This window comes from Macaca mulatta, chromosome 17 (assembly GCF_049350105.2).
Source record: "Macaca mulatta isolate MMU2019108-1 chromosome 17, T2T-MMU8v2.0, whole genome shotgun sequence".
Classification (NCBI taxonomy): Eukaryota; Metazoa; Chordata; class Mammalia; order Primates; family Cercopithecidae; genus Macaca; species Macaca mulatta.
In genome coordinates this window covers 5,098,300-5,115,430 of record NC_133422.1, presented here as the reverse complement: position 1 = coordinate 5,115,430, position 17,131 = coordinate 5,098,300, and the positions used below count along the sequence as shown (strand labels likewise).

General features: G+C 37.7%; 1 protein-coding gene across 1 annotated transcript in view; it reads right to left on the bottom strand.

The window, feature by feature from the left end:
* The window catches only part of RNF17 (ring finger protein 17), a 112,753-nt gene that overhangs the window by 29,875 nt on the left and 65,747 nt on the right, over positions 1–17,131 (bottom strand). Inside the window, exons 19-23 of the mRNA XM_015120755.3 lie at positions 16,305–16,425; positions 8,143–8,263; positions 6,338–6,565; positions 5,517–5,667; positions 5,242–5,360 (exon numbers count right to left, since the gene is read on the bottom strand). Coding sequence (XP_014976241.2) covers positions 5,242–5,360; positions 5,517–5,667; positions 6,338–6,565; positions 8,143–8,263; positions 16,305–16,425 — 740 coding nt within the window. The remainder of the gene's footprint in view (positions 1–5,241; positions 5,361–5,516; positions 5,668–6,337; positions 6,566–8,142; positions 8,264–16,304; positions 16,426–17,131) is intronic.

Sequence of the window (17,131 nt, the reverse complement as noted above, 5' to 3'; positions counted from 1 at the left end):
ACAATAGTGAAATATACAAAAAAACACTATATTTACACATATATACACTCATAGCTTGAGCCAACTATATGTAGTAAAAAAACAATTTAAACATGGATTCACATTATTTTTACAATTTTCCCCTCATTTTCATAGCCTTTTTTCATCCCTCTATTTTACTGAGGGCCCATATTACATGTTAACTTATTTATGTGTATCTTTTCTGCAGCTACATTGAGGACCTGTAAAAAACAGGTGTATTTTAAATACTTTTTAAGTCATTATATACATTTCATACATGTCAACTAGACTGTAAACTCCAAGAGAACAGGAGTGATGATGTATCATGTGCATCATCATATTCCCTAATGACTAGCATAGTGCCTGGCACATAGGAGCCATTCCAGAAATATTTAATAGAAAGAAAAAAATCTCTTTGTAATGATGATCCCACTGCCCATTTCTGGAAGTTCTTTGGATTTCAAATCTAACTTGAATTGCTACCCATAAATATCAGAAATACCAGAAATTTTAATTACTGATTGAACAAAATTTTTTACATTATCTGATAGATGTGGTAATAGTTTTAAATGACCAAAATTTAGCAGCATCATAGCCTAAGCTTTCAGCAAATACTGTCAAGACAGTAATGCACAGTTTTAAAAAACGCTCAAAAAATATTTGACAGATAAATGAAATGCAGAGTATCCGATTTCATCATCCATTTTAGTCTGCAGAGTTGGAACTGAGTGATTGCAGAGGTGTCCAATCTTTTGGCTTCCCTGGGCCACACTGGAAGAATTGTTTTGGGCCACACATAAAATTCACTAATATAGCTGATGAGCTAAAAACAAACAAACAAAAAAAAAAAATCAAAAAAATTTCATACTGTTTAAGAAAGTGTACAAATGTGTGTTGGGCTGCATTCAAAGCTGTCCTGGGCTGCATGTGGCCCGTGGGCTGTAGGCTGGACAAGCTTTTGCCTTAGATATCTCGAACCAGCAAATCTATCCCCACGAATAAGGAATTAGTAACACAGAAGAGATTACAGATAACATACTGCAGGCTCTACAGGCTCTCCTATGGTTTCTAGTTCCAGAGTTTCATTGAGCTAACCCATTAACTGAATAAACAATTAATTCTGGTCAATTTTTTTTTTTTTTTTTTAAAGAAACAAGACCTCACTATGTTGCCCAGGCTGGCCTTAAACTCATAGGCTCAACAGATCCTCCCATCTTGGTCTCCTGAGTAGCTGGGGCTAAAGATGTATGCCACCACACTCAGCTTTGCCTGGTCAATCTCTTCACAGTAACATGGCTTATATGAGTGAACTAACCAAATCAACTGGGCACGTAACTTGGCCACAAAGATTTCGTGAACGTGCTATACTACTTATTGTAAAGCCCAGGGAGAGTTCTTATGTGCTAAGAAGCTTAAATTGTTAGGAACTCTTGGAACCAGTTATGGTTTATTTATTATGATGGTATATAAGTATAAATCAATGTAACATCAAGGTTGTCCATTGATCTATTGTGGATATAAATAATAATTTAACATTTAAAAAATGTATGAATACAGAATTGCAGTTAGGGAAGATGAAAAAGTTCTTAAGATGAAATGGTGGTAAATGCTATACATCAATGTGATTTTTTTTGTTTTGTTATTTATTTTTTTTTGAGACAGTCTGTCGCCCAGGCTGGAGTACAGTGGCACAATCTAGGCTCACTGCAACTTCTGCCTCCTGGGTTCAAACAATTCTCCCTACCTCAGCCTCCCGAGTAGCTGGGATGACAGGTGCCCACCACCACGCCCAGCTAATTTTTACATTTTTAGTAGAGAGGAGGTTTCATCATGTTGGCCAAGCTGGTCTTGAACTCCTGACCTCAAATGATCTGCCTGCCTCAGCCTCCCAAGTGCTGGGTTTACAGCCATGAGCCACCGCACCCAGCCGTGAATGTTCTTAATGTCATAGAACTGTACACTTAGGAATTGTAAAAGGGTGAACTGAGTGTAATATCTATTTTATCACCCTAAGAACAATCTATTTAAAGGGATTTCTTAAAATGACAGGAAAACAGAGCGGTTAGAGTTCCGCTTCTGGGCTCAGACCTTGTTTATAACCCAACTCAACAGTCAGCAGATGATTTTATCTGGATAATAAAATGCTTAACCTCTTGAAGATTCAATTTCCTTACCTATAAATAGTATCTATATCTTTAAGATTTGTTGTCAGGATTAAGTGAAATAGTGTATTTAAGACCATTAATGCAGGTCCCAGAAATTCTTAAAGGTTAGCTATTATTAGGCTTTTAAAATGACAATGGTGTTCCACTCCAGTCCATAAGATACCATTTGAAGTATGTACAGAAACACATTCTCTGTATCGTTAGGCACAATTAAGGGACTGATATAATTCTGTTCAATTATTCTGATTGAACTATTTAATGTCAAAGTGAAAACTAAGATAGGATTTATATAGTATATGAGCTGAGATTTCTATTCCAGGGCACTGGAAAGATTTACAGTGTCCCATTGTCACCATCAGTGATCACAGACAATAGAAGAGGTGCCTGTAAGATTACAGAAATGGGTCATTAAGAAGAAGGATTCATATTAGAATCATTCATATTAGAACAAGGATCTCTAAGGAATAAAACAAATAAAAAAAAGCTACCCTATTATAATATCAATTTTTAGGCCGGGCATGGTGATTCACGTCATAATCCCAGCACTTTGGGAGGCCGAGGCAGGTGGATCACTTGAGGTCAGGAATTTGAGACCAGCCTGGCCAACATGGTGAAACCCCATCTCTACTAAAATTATAAAAATTAGCCAGGCATGGTGGCACACGCCTGTAATTCCAGCTACTCAGGAGGCTGCGGTGTGAGAATCGCTCGAATCTGGGAGACAGAGGTTGCAGTGAGCCAAGATGACGCCACTGCACTCCAGCCTGGGCAACAGAGGGAGACTCTGTCTCAAAAAGTAAATAAATAAATACATAAACAAACAAACAAAATAAAAAGATCAGGTTTCAAAACAGATAAATCAAACCAATGCTAGATTTATATAAATAACTTTGGATAAGGTACTTAATTTCTCATCATGAAGTTTCTTCAATTGTAATATGGAGATAATAGTTCCACGTCGGTACTATTGTGAGAACTAAACTAACACACAATGCCTATCCTAGTAGACAATAAATGTTAAGGTATATTGTATAGTGTATCTGGAGTTCTCTCATGAGATCCTTGCAGATAAGATACAAGTAAGCTAGATAAACCAGTATTTTAATTTCTTAAAGGTTCATTAAAGTTTTTATAATAATGTTGAAAGGGTCTTTGGGATCTTTTGGCTTTATTGGTAAACAGATTTTTAATATTCCTATTTATAATCCATGTCTGAAAAGCCTGCACATATATGTATATCTAAGTGTGTGTATGTGTATATGTCTTTTAGCCAAATAACATGCAATTGGCTTCAAGTCAGTGATCAAATTTGAGACAATCTAAAACAAGCTTGTCCAGCCTGCACGTGGCCCAGGACAGCTTTGAATGCAGCCCAACACAAATTCATAAACTTTTTAAAAACATTATGACATTTTTTCGCAATTTTTTTTAGCTCATCAGCTATTATTACTGTCAGTGTATTTTATGTGTGGCCCAAGACAATAATTCTTCTTCCAACGTGGCCCAGAGAAACCAAAAGATTGGACACCCTGGTCTAGAACTACAAGCTACCCCAAGTGATTTGGGTAACTGTGGTATCAAAGCAATAGCAAACAATCTGCCAGTAGACTTAATGATAGAGCTGTTTCCAATATGTACAATTTTATCTAGTATTCTATCGTGAATAGCAGCCAGGATTTATTTAACAAAAGTTAACAACTGTTCTGAACCTCTGGGGGAAGGCCAGTTATTTTTGGTAATATTATTACCTTAGAGGCTAGATATCCAATTTTTGCCAATAAAAGAAACTCAAATTTTTATGTGAAATTTACTAGTTTTTTAAACAGTTAATATGTCAAAGTTCAAAAAACATTCTGCAGGCCAAGTGCATATTAGTTGGAGTTAGTTCATAAACTGTAGACTACAACTCTGACAGAGGTACGCTTTCAAATTTACAGATAATACAACATTAGACGGGGCAGCCTAGACATGGAATAACAAAATCAAATATCTGAGCTTCAAAACCAATTAGAAGAAATGTGGCAGGAATAACTGTAAAATTCTGTATTTAGGTTAAAAAACAGGTTAAAAAACCACTGTGTCAGGCTGGAATGTAGTAGCACAATCATGGCTCACTGCAGCCTTGAACTCTGGCCTCAAGTGATCTTCCTGCCTTGGTGTTCCAAAGTGCTGGGATTACAGGTGTGAGCCACCTCACCTGGCCTTTCCCCTTTCTTCTAGATTGTTTCTTTCCTTTGCTTCACTGCTTATCTTGCTCAAATTGAACTCTATTAACCAGCAATTTCTTCTCAGTGTGGGGTCATGGAAAGGAGTTTCAGTTTACTTTTAAGAGGTTATGTGGCTAAAAAGACTCCAGTATCATGGGATAGAAAGGTCTGCACATTTACAGACCTCTTTCTTGCATTCAGATAAGAACTGCGTCCTGCCTTATCCATTAGTTTTGGCTGCTGTTCTCAGATCGGCCTGCATGCACTAGTGAAATACCATTGCCGATTCCTATTCTCAGAGCTGTTGGAATCCTAGTCTGCCTTGCTTCCAAATCCTCCCATGCAAATGTTGATACTGTAAAGGTCCTGGTTCATGGTGTACCCCACCTGCTAATATTTGAGGGCTCACAGAAGTAACTTGTCATCTGATTTTGCTGTAGATATTGACTCTGTAGTCTTCTGTTTCACTATCCAAGTTGCTGTTTTTATAGTGGGATTCCAGCAGACTAAAACTGTTCTGTCATTTTCCCAGAATCCTTTACAAATTGACTTTTTGGTAATTTACATATTTTTAGCTTTCTATGCAATTTTAAACTTATACAATTTATTTTTGTGTTTGTTGTTCCTCAAAGTAAAATTTTTTAATATTCAACAGTTTGATTTCTATCTCGATACTTTCACACTCACCAATCTCTCTTTCTTAATGCCACTAAATTTATGTGCTCCCAACTTTTCTCTTCCCCTCTTAAAGTCCAAAATTAACTAGATTTTAGGAAAATTCCAGAATATCTTAGCAAAATTAAAACTGACAAGAACCCATCTAAAAATAATATTTAAAATAATGAGAAAATTACTGAGCTAAAAACTACCTTATGTCTACCAGAGAACATTCCAAAGAGAGTCTTCCCATTGTCTTTAGATTTTCTTGAAGTTTTCTTAAACAGTCAACATTCACTACTAGTTCAACACCCACGTCATACAGCAAGACCTAAGAAAATAATAACTTTTTAAGTCTACAGACAAACAACACTTGGAAATATTTTTTTGGCAAACTGAAACACTCAATGAAAACTGTTTTAACTCTGGGGGAAAAAATAAAAAATGCATTCACCTTCACAATTATACTTTTAACTCTGCAATTTACCTCTACCAATGTGTCTGTAACCATTCTGATGATCTGGCCTCTTCGCCACTGATTTTTATCTTGGATCTTAACAGCACAGTGCATATCATTTTCCCATTTAACAGGTTCCCATTTTGAGTTTTCATAGGCAGCTATCATCTTTTCTTCTAAACTACAGAGATAAAAAATATTTAACTTTCCAAACCTTTTCGTATATAATTCTCTGGCTACATGTTTTCTACTATCCCCACTTGCTCATTCCACTCCAGCCAAGCTGGACACCTTGCTTTTCCTTGAATGTACAAGTGTATTTCTTCCTCAGGTTTTTGAACTAGCTTTTCCTTCTGCCTGAGAGAAACTTCCCTCAGACACTCATGTGGCTTACCTCCCTCCCTCCTTCTTTGAGGCCCGTTTCAAATGTCGCTGTCTCTGAGGTCTTCTTTGACCATCCTAAAAGTGCCTTCCTCCCCAAATATTTCATTTTTTCTATTTCCCTTATCACCATCTGCCACACTAAAAATTTTATTTGTTCACTCTCTCTCCCTCTACTAGAGTTGAAGTTACATGACAACAAAGATTTGTCTATGTTTTATACCAGGGTATCCCTAACACTTACAATACTGGTTGTCATAAAGTAGGTCCTCAGTAAGTATTTGTAGAATGAATAAATTCTAATACAGGGGAAACAGCCAACAGATATCCTATTTTCATACTTCTAACTAGCTGAGAGACAACTTAAAATAATTTTGCTTGTAAAATCTATATTTATGACTTCTAGATATTTGAAACAGTATAAAGGATAAAATCATTTGCAATATTTTCCTTATATATAATATATATACCTATTAAGTAAGTTTTCAGTTAACAACCACTGAACATAAATCTTCTCAGGAGATATTACATTACAGATATGCACAGGCAATTCCTTATTATAAAGTGACTGAAAATTCTCATTAGGGAGAGATTTTGCAGACACAGGGTTTAAATTGTGTACTTCATTTGAAATAATTTCTTCTGGAGAAGGATCCCAAACTTCGATATGCTTTTGAGAATTATCTTTCAGGATGTACCTGAAAAACAACAAAAGTTAATGAAAAGAATTGTATGCAAAATATTTGTTTGCATTAGCTCAGGTCTGTATCTCGACTGTGATGATGCTTACATGACTATTTTTGTCAAAATTCATTTAACTGTGGACCTAAAACGGGTGACTTTTTACTGTACATAAGTTATACTTCAATAACCCTGACTTTAAAAAGAAAGGAGAAGATTCAGTCCAAAAAAAAAAAATTTTTTTTAAATGGAGTCTCACTCTGTCACCCAGGCTGAAGTGCAGTGAGATGATCTTGGCTCACTGCAGCCTCCACCTCCCGGGTTCAAGCAGTTCTCCTGCCTCAGCCTCCCAAGTAGCTGGGATTATAGGCACCCGCCACCATGCCCCATTAATTTTTTGTATTTTTAGTAGAGGCAGAGTTTCACCATATTGGCCAGGATGGTCTCAAACTCCTGACCTCATGATCTGCCTGCCTCAGCCTCCCAAAGTGATGGGATTTCAGGCGTGAGCCACTGTGCCCAGCCCAGACCAACATTAATTTGAATGTTTATTCTCATTTCTTTTCCGCTCTCATTTGAGACCTATAGTGGAAAAGCTACTGATTCTAGCTCCTCCAGCATGAGAGTGAGCAGGAAAGCATGGCCACAGATCATTAACACTAGTATGAGTCACGGCAGGCCTCTATGGGGTGTCACTACTTCTTTGGCTTATGCTGACAGGCATCACGTGTGGGTGCTATCTGAATACTGGCTTTCTTTTTTCTTTTTAAGACAGAGTCTCGCTCTGTCACCCAGGCTGGAGTGCAGTGGCACAATCTCAGCTCACTGCAACCTCCGCCTCCCGGGTTCAAGTGATTTTTCTGCCTCAGCCTCCCAAGTAGCTGGGACTATAGGTGCACGCCACCATGCCCAGCTAATCTTTGTATTTTCAGTAGAGACGGTTACAACATATTGGACAGGTTGGTCTCAAACTCTTCTTAAGTGATCCGCCCACCTCAGCCTCCTCCAGGGCCACTCCCACTACACAAGTCCCTACTGTGGAAGAATTCTTTGTCTTGACCTCAAAACCCTCCCACCTGTCCTTGCTACCACTCTACTCTTCTGCTTCTGGGGTCACCCTAACCACGAGCCTGTCTGGGGTAAGTATTAGCACAATGGCCCAAGCCTGGTTATCATTCCAAGTATCCACTTGAATCCCGGAAAATTAACATTTCTACAAATGGAAATGTAAGCTACTCTACCACTACGCTTATTCTCCATCCTGCCATTTCTCTTCCGAATTCCTTTCTCAATCAGTCACAAGGGGCTTCCTAAGCAGAAATAAGACACCAGTCTCCTTTCCTTAGAAGCATTCTCAAGGAGCCTTTCTCTTGGTTTCTGAGTTTCTTAGTAATGGAGGGAAAAGTCACTCTAGTCCTCATTAGATTAATGACTTCAATTATTTTCTATTTTTTCTGGTCCAGGACAGGGAAAATTCCCAGGTCTACAGTCTAAGCACATCTCCAATAGGGAACGATATGCCAGTTTCCCTTCTTGCAATTACAATGTTACATATGAACATGAACTAACAATGAAAGTTTACATATCTACTTACCCTATTTCATAAGATGCTAGGCCCTCTTTGACTAGCTGGTCATTAATACTGGTAGTTGTCATTTCAGGAACACCAAGAGAATCAAAAAGCTCAACTAAGAGCACATTATCTTCCAGAATTTCTGTGAAACCATTAAGAAAATTTGGGGAAAGAAAGATGTCACAAAATATACAAAATGAGGCTTTTTTTTTTTTTTTTTTTTGGAGACAGAGTCTTAGTCTGTCGCCCAGGCTGGAGTGCAGTGGTGCAATCTCGGCTCACTGCAACCTCGGCCTCCTGGATTCAAGTGATTCTCCTATCTCAGCCTCCCGAGTTGCTGGGACTACAGACATGTGCCACCACGCCCAGCTCATTTTTTTTTTTGTATTTTTAGTAGAGACGGGGTTTCACCATGTTGGCCAGGCTGGTCTCGAACTCCTGACCTCAAATGATCTACCCACCTTGGCCTCCCAAAGTGCTGGGATTACAGGCCTGAGCCACTGCACCCGGCCTAAATGAGGCAATTTTTTAAAAATTGGAAACTTAATTTCTTTCATTTGCATACATGACATTTCTTGTAGAATAACGTCATAGTGGCTAGGAGTTAAAGTAGCATTTTGCAGATATAAATGGTCAGTGTTATCTGTAACATATACAAATTAGTGAACATTTTATTTTAGGTTACTGTGTGCCATTATATAAAGAAATCAGTTCAAAGCTTTTAGATTCAGAAAAATATAAATATATTCATTTGAAGAAGTGTTCTGTTGTATTCTTAATTGTTTTATGGAACTCAACCAAGTTCCAGGAGGACCAAGGTGAATGAAAGTTAACTCAGGCCAGTGATCATCTGCAAAGGTTTACAGCTTTTATAAAAATGGCGCAAAGTTTAAAACAAGAAAAACTCAATCTAGAGCCCTCAATTAACTAGAACTTTTTGCTGTCCCTGTGTTTTTTAGGACAAACTATCTAACTTTTAATTCTTTTTGTTTATCAGATCTATTTCTTAAACTAGACTGGGAGTTAAATGAGTGTAAGGCTTGCGTCTCATGTGTGTTTACTTATTTATGGTACACTGCACAGGGACATTGGTCAATAAGTATCTGAAATATGATAGAAATTTCTTTAGAAAACATATCTAAAAAATGCACTGAGATCCGTATATGCCTATGCCTTTCCAGATGGTAGCTGCTAGTCAGAATGATTCTAAATAAAAAGATAACCATTACCAACAGCAACATTCTATATTAACCAAGTTATAAGAGTTATAACAGTATACATTTAAAAGGTTTTTAAATTTTTTTTCCATTAAGTTATAGGGGTACAGGTGGTATTTGGCTAAATGAATAAGTTCTTTAGTGGTGATTTGTGAGATTCTGGTGCACCCATCACCCAAACAGTATATACTGCACCATATTTGTAGTCTTTTATCCTTCACACCCCTCCCACTTTACCCTCAAGTCCCCAAAGTCCATTCCTTTGCCTCCTCATAGCTTAGCTCCCACATATCAGTGAGAATGTATGATTATTGGTTTTCCATTCCTGAGTTATTTCACTTAAAATAACAGTCTCCAATCTCATCCAAGTCACTGCAAATGCTGTTAATTCATTCCTTTTTATGGCTGTGCAGTAGTATTCCATCATTCATATTCGTGTGTGTGTGTGTGTGTGTGTATATATATATATATATATATCACAGTTTCTTTATCCACTCATTGATTGATGGGCATTTGGGTTGGTTCCACGATTTTGCAATTGTGAATTGTGCTGCTATAAACATGCGTGTGCAAGTGTCTTTTTTGAGTAATGACTTCTTTTCCTCTGGGTAGATACCTAGCAGTGGGAAGGCTGGATCAAATGGTAGTTCTACTTTTAGTTCTTTAAGGAATCTCCACACTGTTTTCCATAGCAGCTGTACTAGTTTACAATCCCACCAGCAGTGTAGAAGTGTTCCCTGTTCACCCCACCCACATATCAACTGTTTTCTGATTTTTTGATTATGGCCATTTTTGCAGGAGTGAGGGGGCATCGCATTGTAGTTTTGATTTGCATTTCCCTGATCATTAGCGATGTTGAGCATTTTTTCGTACCTTTTTGGTCATTTGTATATCTTCTTTGGAGAATTGTCTATCCATGTCCTTAGCCCACTTTTTGATGAAATTGTCTTTTTCTTACTGATTTGTTTGAGGTCATTGTAGATTCTGGATATTAGTCCTTTGTCAGATGCATAGATTGTGAAGATTTTCTCCCACTCTGTGGGTTGTCTGTTTACTCTGCTGACTATTCCTTTTGCCGTGCAAAAGCTCTTTAGTTCAATTAGGTCCCAGCTATGTATGTTTGCTTTTATTGCATTTGCTTTCGGGTTCTTGGTCATGAAATCCTTGCCTAACCCAATGTCTAGAAGGGTTTTTCCAATGGTATCTTCTAGAATTTTTATATTTCCATTCTTAGATTTCAGTCTTTAATCAGTCTTGAGTTGATTTTCATATAAGGTGAGAGATGAGGATCCAGTTTCATTCTCTTACTGAGGCTAGCCAATTATCCTAGCATCATTTGTTGAAAAGGGTGTCCTTTCCCCACTTTATGTTTTTGTTTGCCTTGTCAAAGATCAGTGGCTGTAAGTATTCGGGTTTATTTCTGGGTTCTCTATTCTGTTTCATTGGTCTATGTGCCTATTTTTGTACCAGTACCACACTGTTTTGGTGACTATGGCCTTATAGCATAGTTTGAAATCAGGTATTGTAATGCCTCCAAATTTGTTCTTTTTGCTTAGTCTTGCTTTGGTTATGTGGGCTCTTTTTTGGTTCCATATGAATTTTAGAATTGTTTTTCTAATTCTGTGAAGAATGATGGTGGTATTTTGATGGAGATTGCATTGAATTTGTAGATTGCTTTTGACAGTATGTTCATTTTCACAATATTGATTCTACCCATTAATATGGGTACCATTGGAATATGGTAGAATCAGATGGATTCTACCCATCCAATATTGATTCTACACATCCATGGGATGTGTTTCCATTTGTTTGTGTCCTCTATGAGTTCTTTCAGCAGTATTTTGTGGTTTTCCAGTCTTGACTTCTTGGTTCGTTATATTCCTAAGTTTTTTATTTTTTTGCAGCTATTGTAAAACGGGTTGAGTTCTTGATTTGATTCTCCGCTTGGTTGCTGTTGGGGTACAGAAGAGCTACTGATTTGTGTACATTTATTTTGTATCCGGAAACTTCGATGAATTATTTTATCAGTTCTAGGAGCTTTCTTGAGGAGTCCTTAGAGTTTTCAAGGTAAACGATCGTATCATCAGCAAACAGTGACAGTTTAACTTTTTCTTTACCGATTTGGATGCCCTTTATTTCTTTCTCTTGTCTGACTGCTGTGGCTAGGACTTCCAATACTATGTTGAAGAGGAGAGGTAAGAGTGGGCATCCTTGTCTAGTTCCACTTCTCAGAGGGAATGCTTTCAACTTTTCCCCATTCAATATTACGTCGGCTGTAGGTTTGTCATAGATGGCTTTTAATACATTAAGGTATGTCCCTTGTACGCCGAATTCCTGAGAGTTTTAAGCATAAAGGGATGCTGGATTTTGTTGAATGCTTTTTCTGCATCTACTGAGATCATGTGATTTTTGTTTTTAATTCTGTTTACATGGTGTATCACATTTATTGACTTGCATATGTTACATCCCTGCATCCCTGGTATGAAACTCACTGGATCATGGATTACTTTATTGATATGTTGTTGGATTCGGTTAGCTACTATTTTGTTAAGGATTTTAACACCTATGTTCATGAAGGATATCAGTCTATAGTTTTCTTTCTTGGTTGTGCCCTTCCCGGCTTTGGTATTAGGGTAATGCTGGCTTCATAGAATGAATTACGGAAGGTTCCTTCTTTCTCTATCTTGTGGAATAGTGTCAAAAGGATTAGTACCAATTCTTTGATTGTCTGGTAGAATTCTGCTGTGAATCCATCTGGTCCTGAACTTTTTTTTGTTGGTAATTTTTAAATTACCATTTCAATCTTGCTGCTTGGGGTTGGTCTGTTCAGGATATCTAATTCCTCCTGATTTAAGCTAGGAGGGTTGTATTTTTCCAGAATTTATCCATCTCTTCTAGGTTTTCTAGTTTAGGTGCATAAAAGTGTTCATAGTAGCCTTGAATGATCTTTTGTATTTCAGTGGTGTCCGTTGTAATATCTCCTGCTTCGTTTGTTAGTGAGGTTATTTGGATTTTCTCTCGTCTTCTTGGTTAATCTTGCTAATGGTCTATCAATTTTATTTACCTTTTCAAATAACCAGTTTTTTGTTTATCTTTTGTATTTTTGTTTGTTTCAATCAATTTCATTTAGTTCTGCTCTGACCTTAGTTATTTCTTCTGACAGGTTTAGGTTTGGTTTGTTCTTGTTTCTCTAGTCCTTGAGATGTGACCTTAGAGTGTCAGTTTATGCTCTTTCAGTCTTTTTGATGTATGTATTTAGGGCTAGGAACGTTCCTCTCAGCACCCGCCTTTGCTGTAACCCAGAGGTTTTGATAGGTTGTGTCATTATGTCATTCAGTTTGAAGAAATTTTTAATTTCCATCTTGATTTTGTTTTTGATCCAATGCTCATTCAGGAGCAGGTTAATTTCCATGTATTTGCATGGTTTCGAAGGTTCCTTTTGATTTCCAGTTTTCTTCCACTGTGGTCTGAGACAGTGCTTGATATAATTTCAATTTTCTTAAATTTATTGAGGTCATATGGTCTTAGAAATTTCCATACGCTGTTGAACAGAATGGGTATTTTATGGTTGTTAGATGAAATGTTCCGTATATATCTGTTAAGTCCATTTGTTCCAAGGTATAGTTTTAATCCATTCTTTGTTGACTGTCTTGATGACCTGTCTAATAATGTCAGTGGAATACTGAAGTCCCCTACTATTATTGTGTTGCTGTCTATCTCATTTCTTAGGTCTATTAGTAATTGTCTTATAAATTTGGAAGCTCTAGTGTTAGGTGCATATATATTTAAAAGTATGATATTTTCCTGTTGGACAAGGCCGTTTACCATTATACAATGTTCCTCTCTGTCTCCTTCAACTGCCATTGCTTTGTTTCGTCTGATATAAGAATAACTACCCTTGCTTGTTTTTGGTGTCTATTTGCATGAAATGCCTTTTCCCATCCCTTTAGTTCAAGTTTATGTGAGTCCTTATGTGTTATGTGAGTCTCCTGAAGGCAGGAGATGGTTGATTGGTGAATTCTTATCTATTCTGTGGTTCTGTGTCTCTTATGTGAGCATGAGAATTTAGGTCATTCACATTCAATGTTAACATTGAAATGTGAGTACCATTGCATTCATGGTGATCTTTGTTGCCTGTGTACTTTGGTTTTTTTTGTTTTTGCCTTTTAACTTGTATTTCTGTTTTACAGGTCTGGTGTGATTTATGCTCTGAAGAGATTCAGTTTTGATGTGTTTCCAGGATTTGTTTCAAGATTTAGAGCTCCAAAATTTTAGCAGTTCTTGCAGTGGTGGCTTGGTAATGGCAAATTGTCTCAGCCTTTATTTGTCTGAAAAAGACTGTATCTTTCCTTCATATATGATGCTTAGTTTCACTGGAAAGAAAATTTTTGGCTGATAAATTGTTTTGTTTGAGGAGGTTGAAGATAGGGACCCAATCCCTTCCAGCTTGTAGGGTTTCTGCTGATAAATCTGCTGGTAATCTGATAGGTTTTCCTTTATAGGTTACCTAGTGCTTCTCACAGCTCTTCAGATCCTTAACTTTGGATAACCTGATGACAATGTGTCTAGGCAAAGATCTTTTTGTGATGAATTTCCCAGGTCTTCATGCTTCTTGTATTTGGATGTCTAGGTCTCTAGCAAGGCCTGGGAAGTTTTCCTTGATTATTCCCCCAAATATGTTTTCTAAGCTTTGCACTTCTTGCATTTGGATGTCTAGGTCTCTAGCAAGGCTGGGGAAGTTTTCCTCAATTCTTTCCCTAAATATGTTTTCCTGAGGAAGAAGAGAATTCTATGGTTTGGTCGTTTAACATAATCCCAGACTTCTTGAAGGCTTTGCTCGTATTTTCTTATTCTTTTTTCCTTGTCTCTGTTGGATTGGGTTAATTCGAAGACCTTGTTTTCAAGCTCTGAATTTCTTTCTTCTACTTGTTCCATTGCTGAGACTTTCCAGAACATTTCACATTTCTAAAAGTGTGTCCAAAGCTTCCTGAATTTTTTATTGTTTTAAGCTATTTCCCTGAATATTTCTCCTTTCACTTCTTACATTGTTTTTTGGATTTCCTTGCATTGGGTTTCGCCTTCTCTCCTGATTAGCTTAATAACCTTCTGAATTATTTTTCAGGTAAATCAGGGACTACTTCTTGGTTTGGATCCACTGCTGCTGAACTAATGTGATTTTGAGGGGCTGTTGAAGAGCCTTGTCATATTACCAGGGTTGGTTTTCTGGTTCTTTCTCATTTGGATAGGTTCTCTCAGAGGGAAAGTCTAAGGCTGAAGATTGTTGTTCAGATTTTTTTGTCTCACAGGGTGTTCCCTTGATGCAGTACTCTTCCCCTTTTCCTATGGATGTGGCTTCCTGTGAGCTGAACTACAGGGATTGTTGTCTCTTTCTAGATCTAGCCACCCAGAGAGTCTACCTGGTCCTGGACTGGTACTGGGGGTTGTCTGCACAGAGTCCTGTGATGTGAACCACCTATGGGTCTCTCAGGTTAAAGTTACTTCAAAATCAGTAGGGACTGTTCAAGGACTAATTCATTTGTTCATTTCAGAGAAGCTAGATAGAAAACTTCTATAGCCTAAGATACAGTCTGTATAATCACATTCCTCTTAAATGACGCTATTTCTTTAGAACAATTTCTTGCTCTGAAGTAAATAAGTTATCAGAGATATACTATCATTTCTAGGTTATGACTTTCTAAACTCCAGTTTCCTCACAGTGAATAGTCCAATAGTCTTACGATAAAAGACAGACATGAATACAGTAAAAACTACCCCTGAAAGTCCTACACATCTATGCTAAGTAAACATGGTCTCATACATCCTGCACTACTATTCATTAAACCCAACCCAGCCAGTGTGTGTTACAGCTTTGGAACTGATCAAAATATCAGATGAAAAACAGATTCCTGGTCAGGCAGAGTGGCTCACACCTGTAATCCCAGCACTTTGGGAGGCCAAGAAGGGAGGATTGCTTGAGCCCACAAGTTCGAGACTGGCCTGAGCAACAAAGTAAGATCTCATCTCTACAAAAAATATTTAAAACTTAGCTGGCCATAGTGGCGTGTGCCTGTGGTCCCAGCTACATGGGAGGCTAAGGCAGGAGGATCACTTGAGCCATGGAGGTTGAGGCTGCAGTGAGGCATTGTTCACATCATTGTACTCCAGCTTGGGTGACAAAATGAAACCCTGTCTCAAAAAACAAAAAAACCAAACCAGATTCCCAATCCCCCTATCTAAAACCCTTGGGGCCAGGCATGTTTCAGAATTCAAAATTCTTCTAACAAGAAAAGCTACTTGGCACCTATCCTGTATGTGTATCTAATACCCCCAGCAGAGTCTGGGGCAGCAGCCCATAAACAAACATTACCTTGAAGTAAAATATGAATATTCACTACAAACGAGATAAAGACTATATATAGCCTCATGCCAATTCAGAACCAATTTTGCTACTGAACTGTTGATTTTCACAACTTGTTATGTTAGAAAATTGTGGGCTAGTGGTCAGACTCTATTTTGGGCCCAACTGCTCCAAAAAAGGAATAACTTTTTTCAAATTATGCTGAGAACCCACAGTCGAATTCGCTTAAGCCAGCGAGGCAAAGAAAAGCTATTTGTCAATCATGTCCCACCTCCCCTCACTTTCCTGGATATTAAACGTTAGCATCCACTATGTCAAGGACACGGACAGAGTCCTAACAAAAATGCAAACAAATAAAAGAAGCTAATTCCTGGCTTTAGGGCCTTCAAGGGGCCATGTCAAGGGTGACTTGATCTTTTATGGTGATTTTTGTCCTGATGACTTTAGAGTCCACAAAAGATATAATTCCATTGTACCTAATACTCAACAAATCTTATCTCTCACCACTACTACTGATGGCACACTGAATTTATTCTAAGATTTGACAAATGTTATTCATGTTATTTAAAATCATATGTGATTACATAGCAAGTAAAAATGGAACTTACTGATAACTGAACATGTCATAAATTTATCTTGAGCCTTGTCTTCAAATTTTTCTTTAGCTTCTTTGGACCACTGCATTGTCCTTTTATATGGTTCAATGTAGGCCAACTTACATTTAATTGCCTGGGTCAGACAAAGTTTCACCATTAAGAAAAAAATTTAATTTCTACCTACTTTAGAATTCAAGTTTTATTTAAGTGTGTACAAAACTAATCTTTACGTCTGAATTTAATACATATTAGAAATAATCAAATCATGTGTGAAGATGTCTGTAAAAGTACTTTATAAACACAAATCACTGAAAGCAGAGTGGCTGAATGAACTGTTGCACATTCACATACTGGAATAACAAGCATTCATTATAGACACTTATGATACATTAATTACTTGTAAAAGGAAGGTTACAGGATAATTTATAGTCTGATTTTATAACTGCTGAAAGCACAAAAGATGCATCTGAAAGTATAGATAACAAAAATATTGAACAATGATTCTGAGTGATTCTCCCTTTTGCTCATTTGTAATTTTTTTTTTTTTTTTTTGAGACCGAGTCTCGCCCTGTCACCCAAGCTGGAGTGCAAAGGCGTGATCTCGGCTTACTGTAACCTCCGCCTCCCGGGTTCAAGCAATTCTCCTGCCTCAGCCTCCCAAGTAACTGGGATTACAGGCACACGCCACCACACCCGGCTAATTTTTTGTATCTTTTTAGTAGAGACGGGGTTTCATCATGTTGGCCAGGCTAGTCTCGAATTCCTGAGCTCATGATCTCCCCGCCCTCAGCCTCCCAAAGTGCTGGGATTACAGGCATGAGCCACTGTGCCCGGCCTGC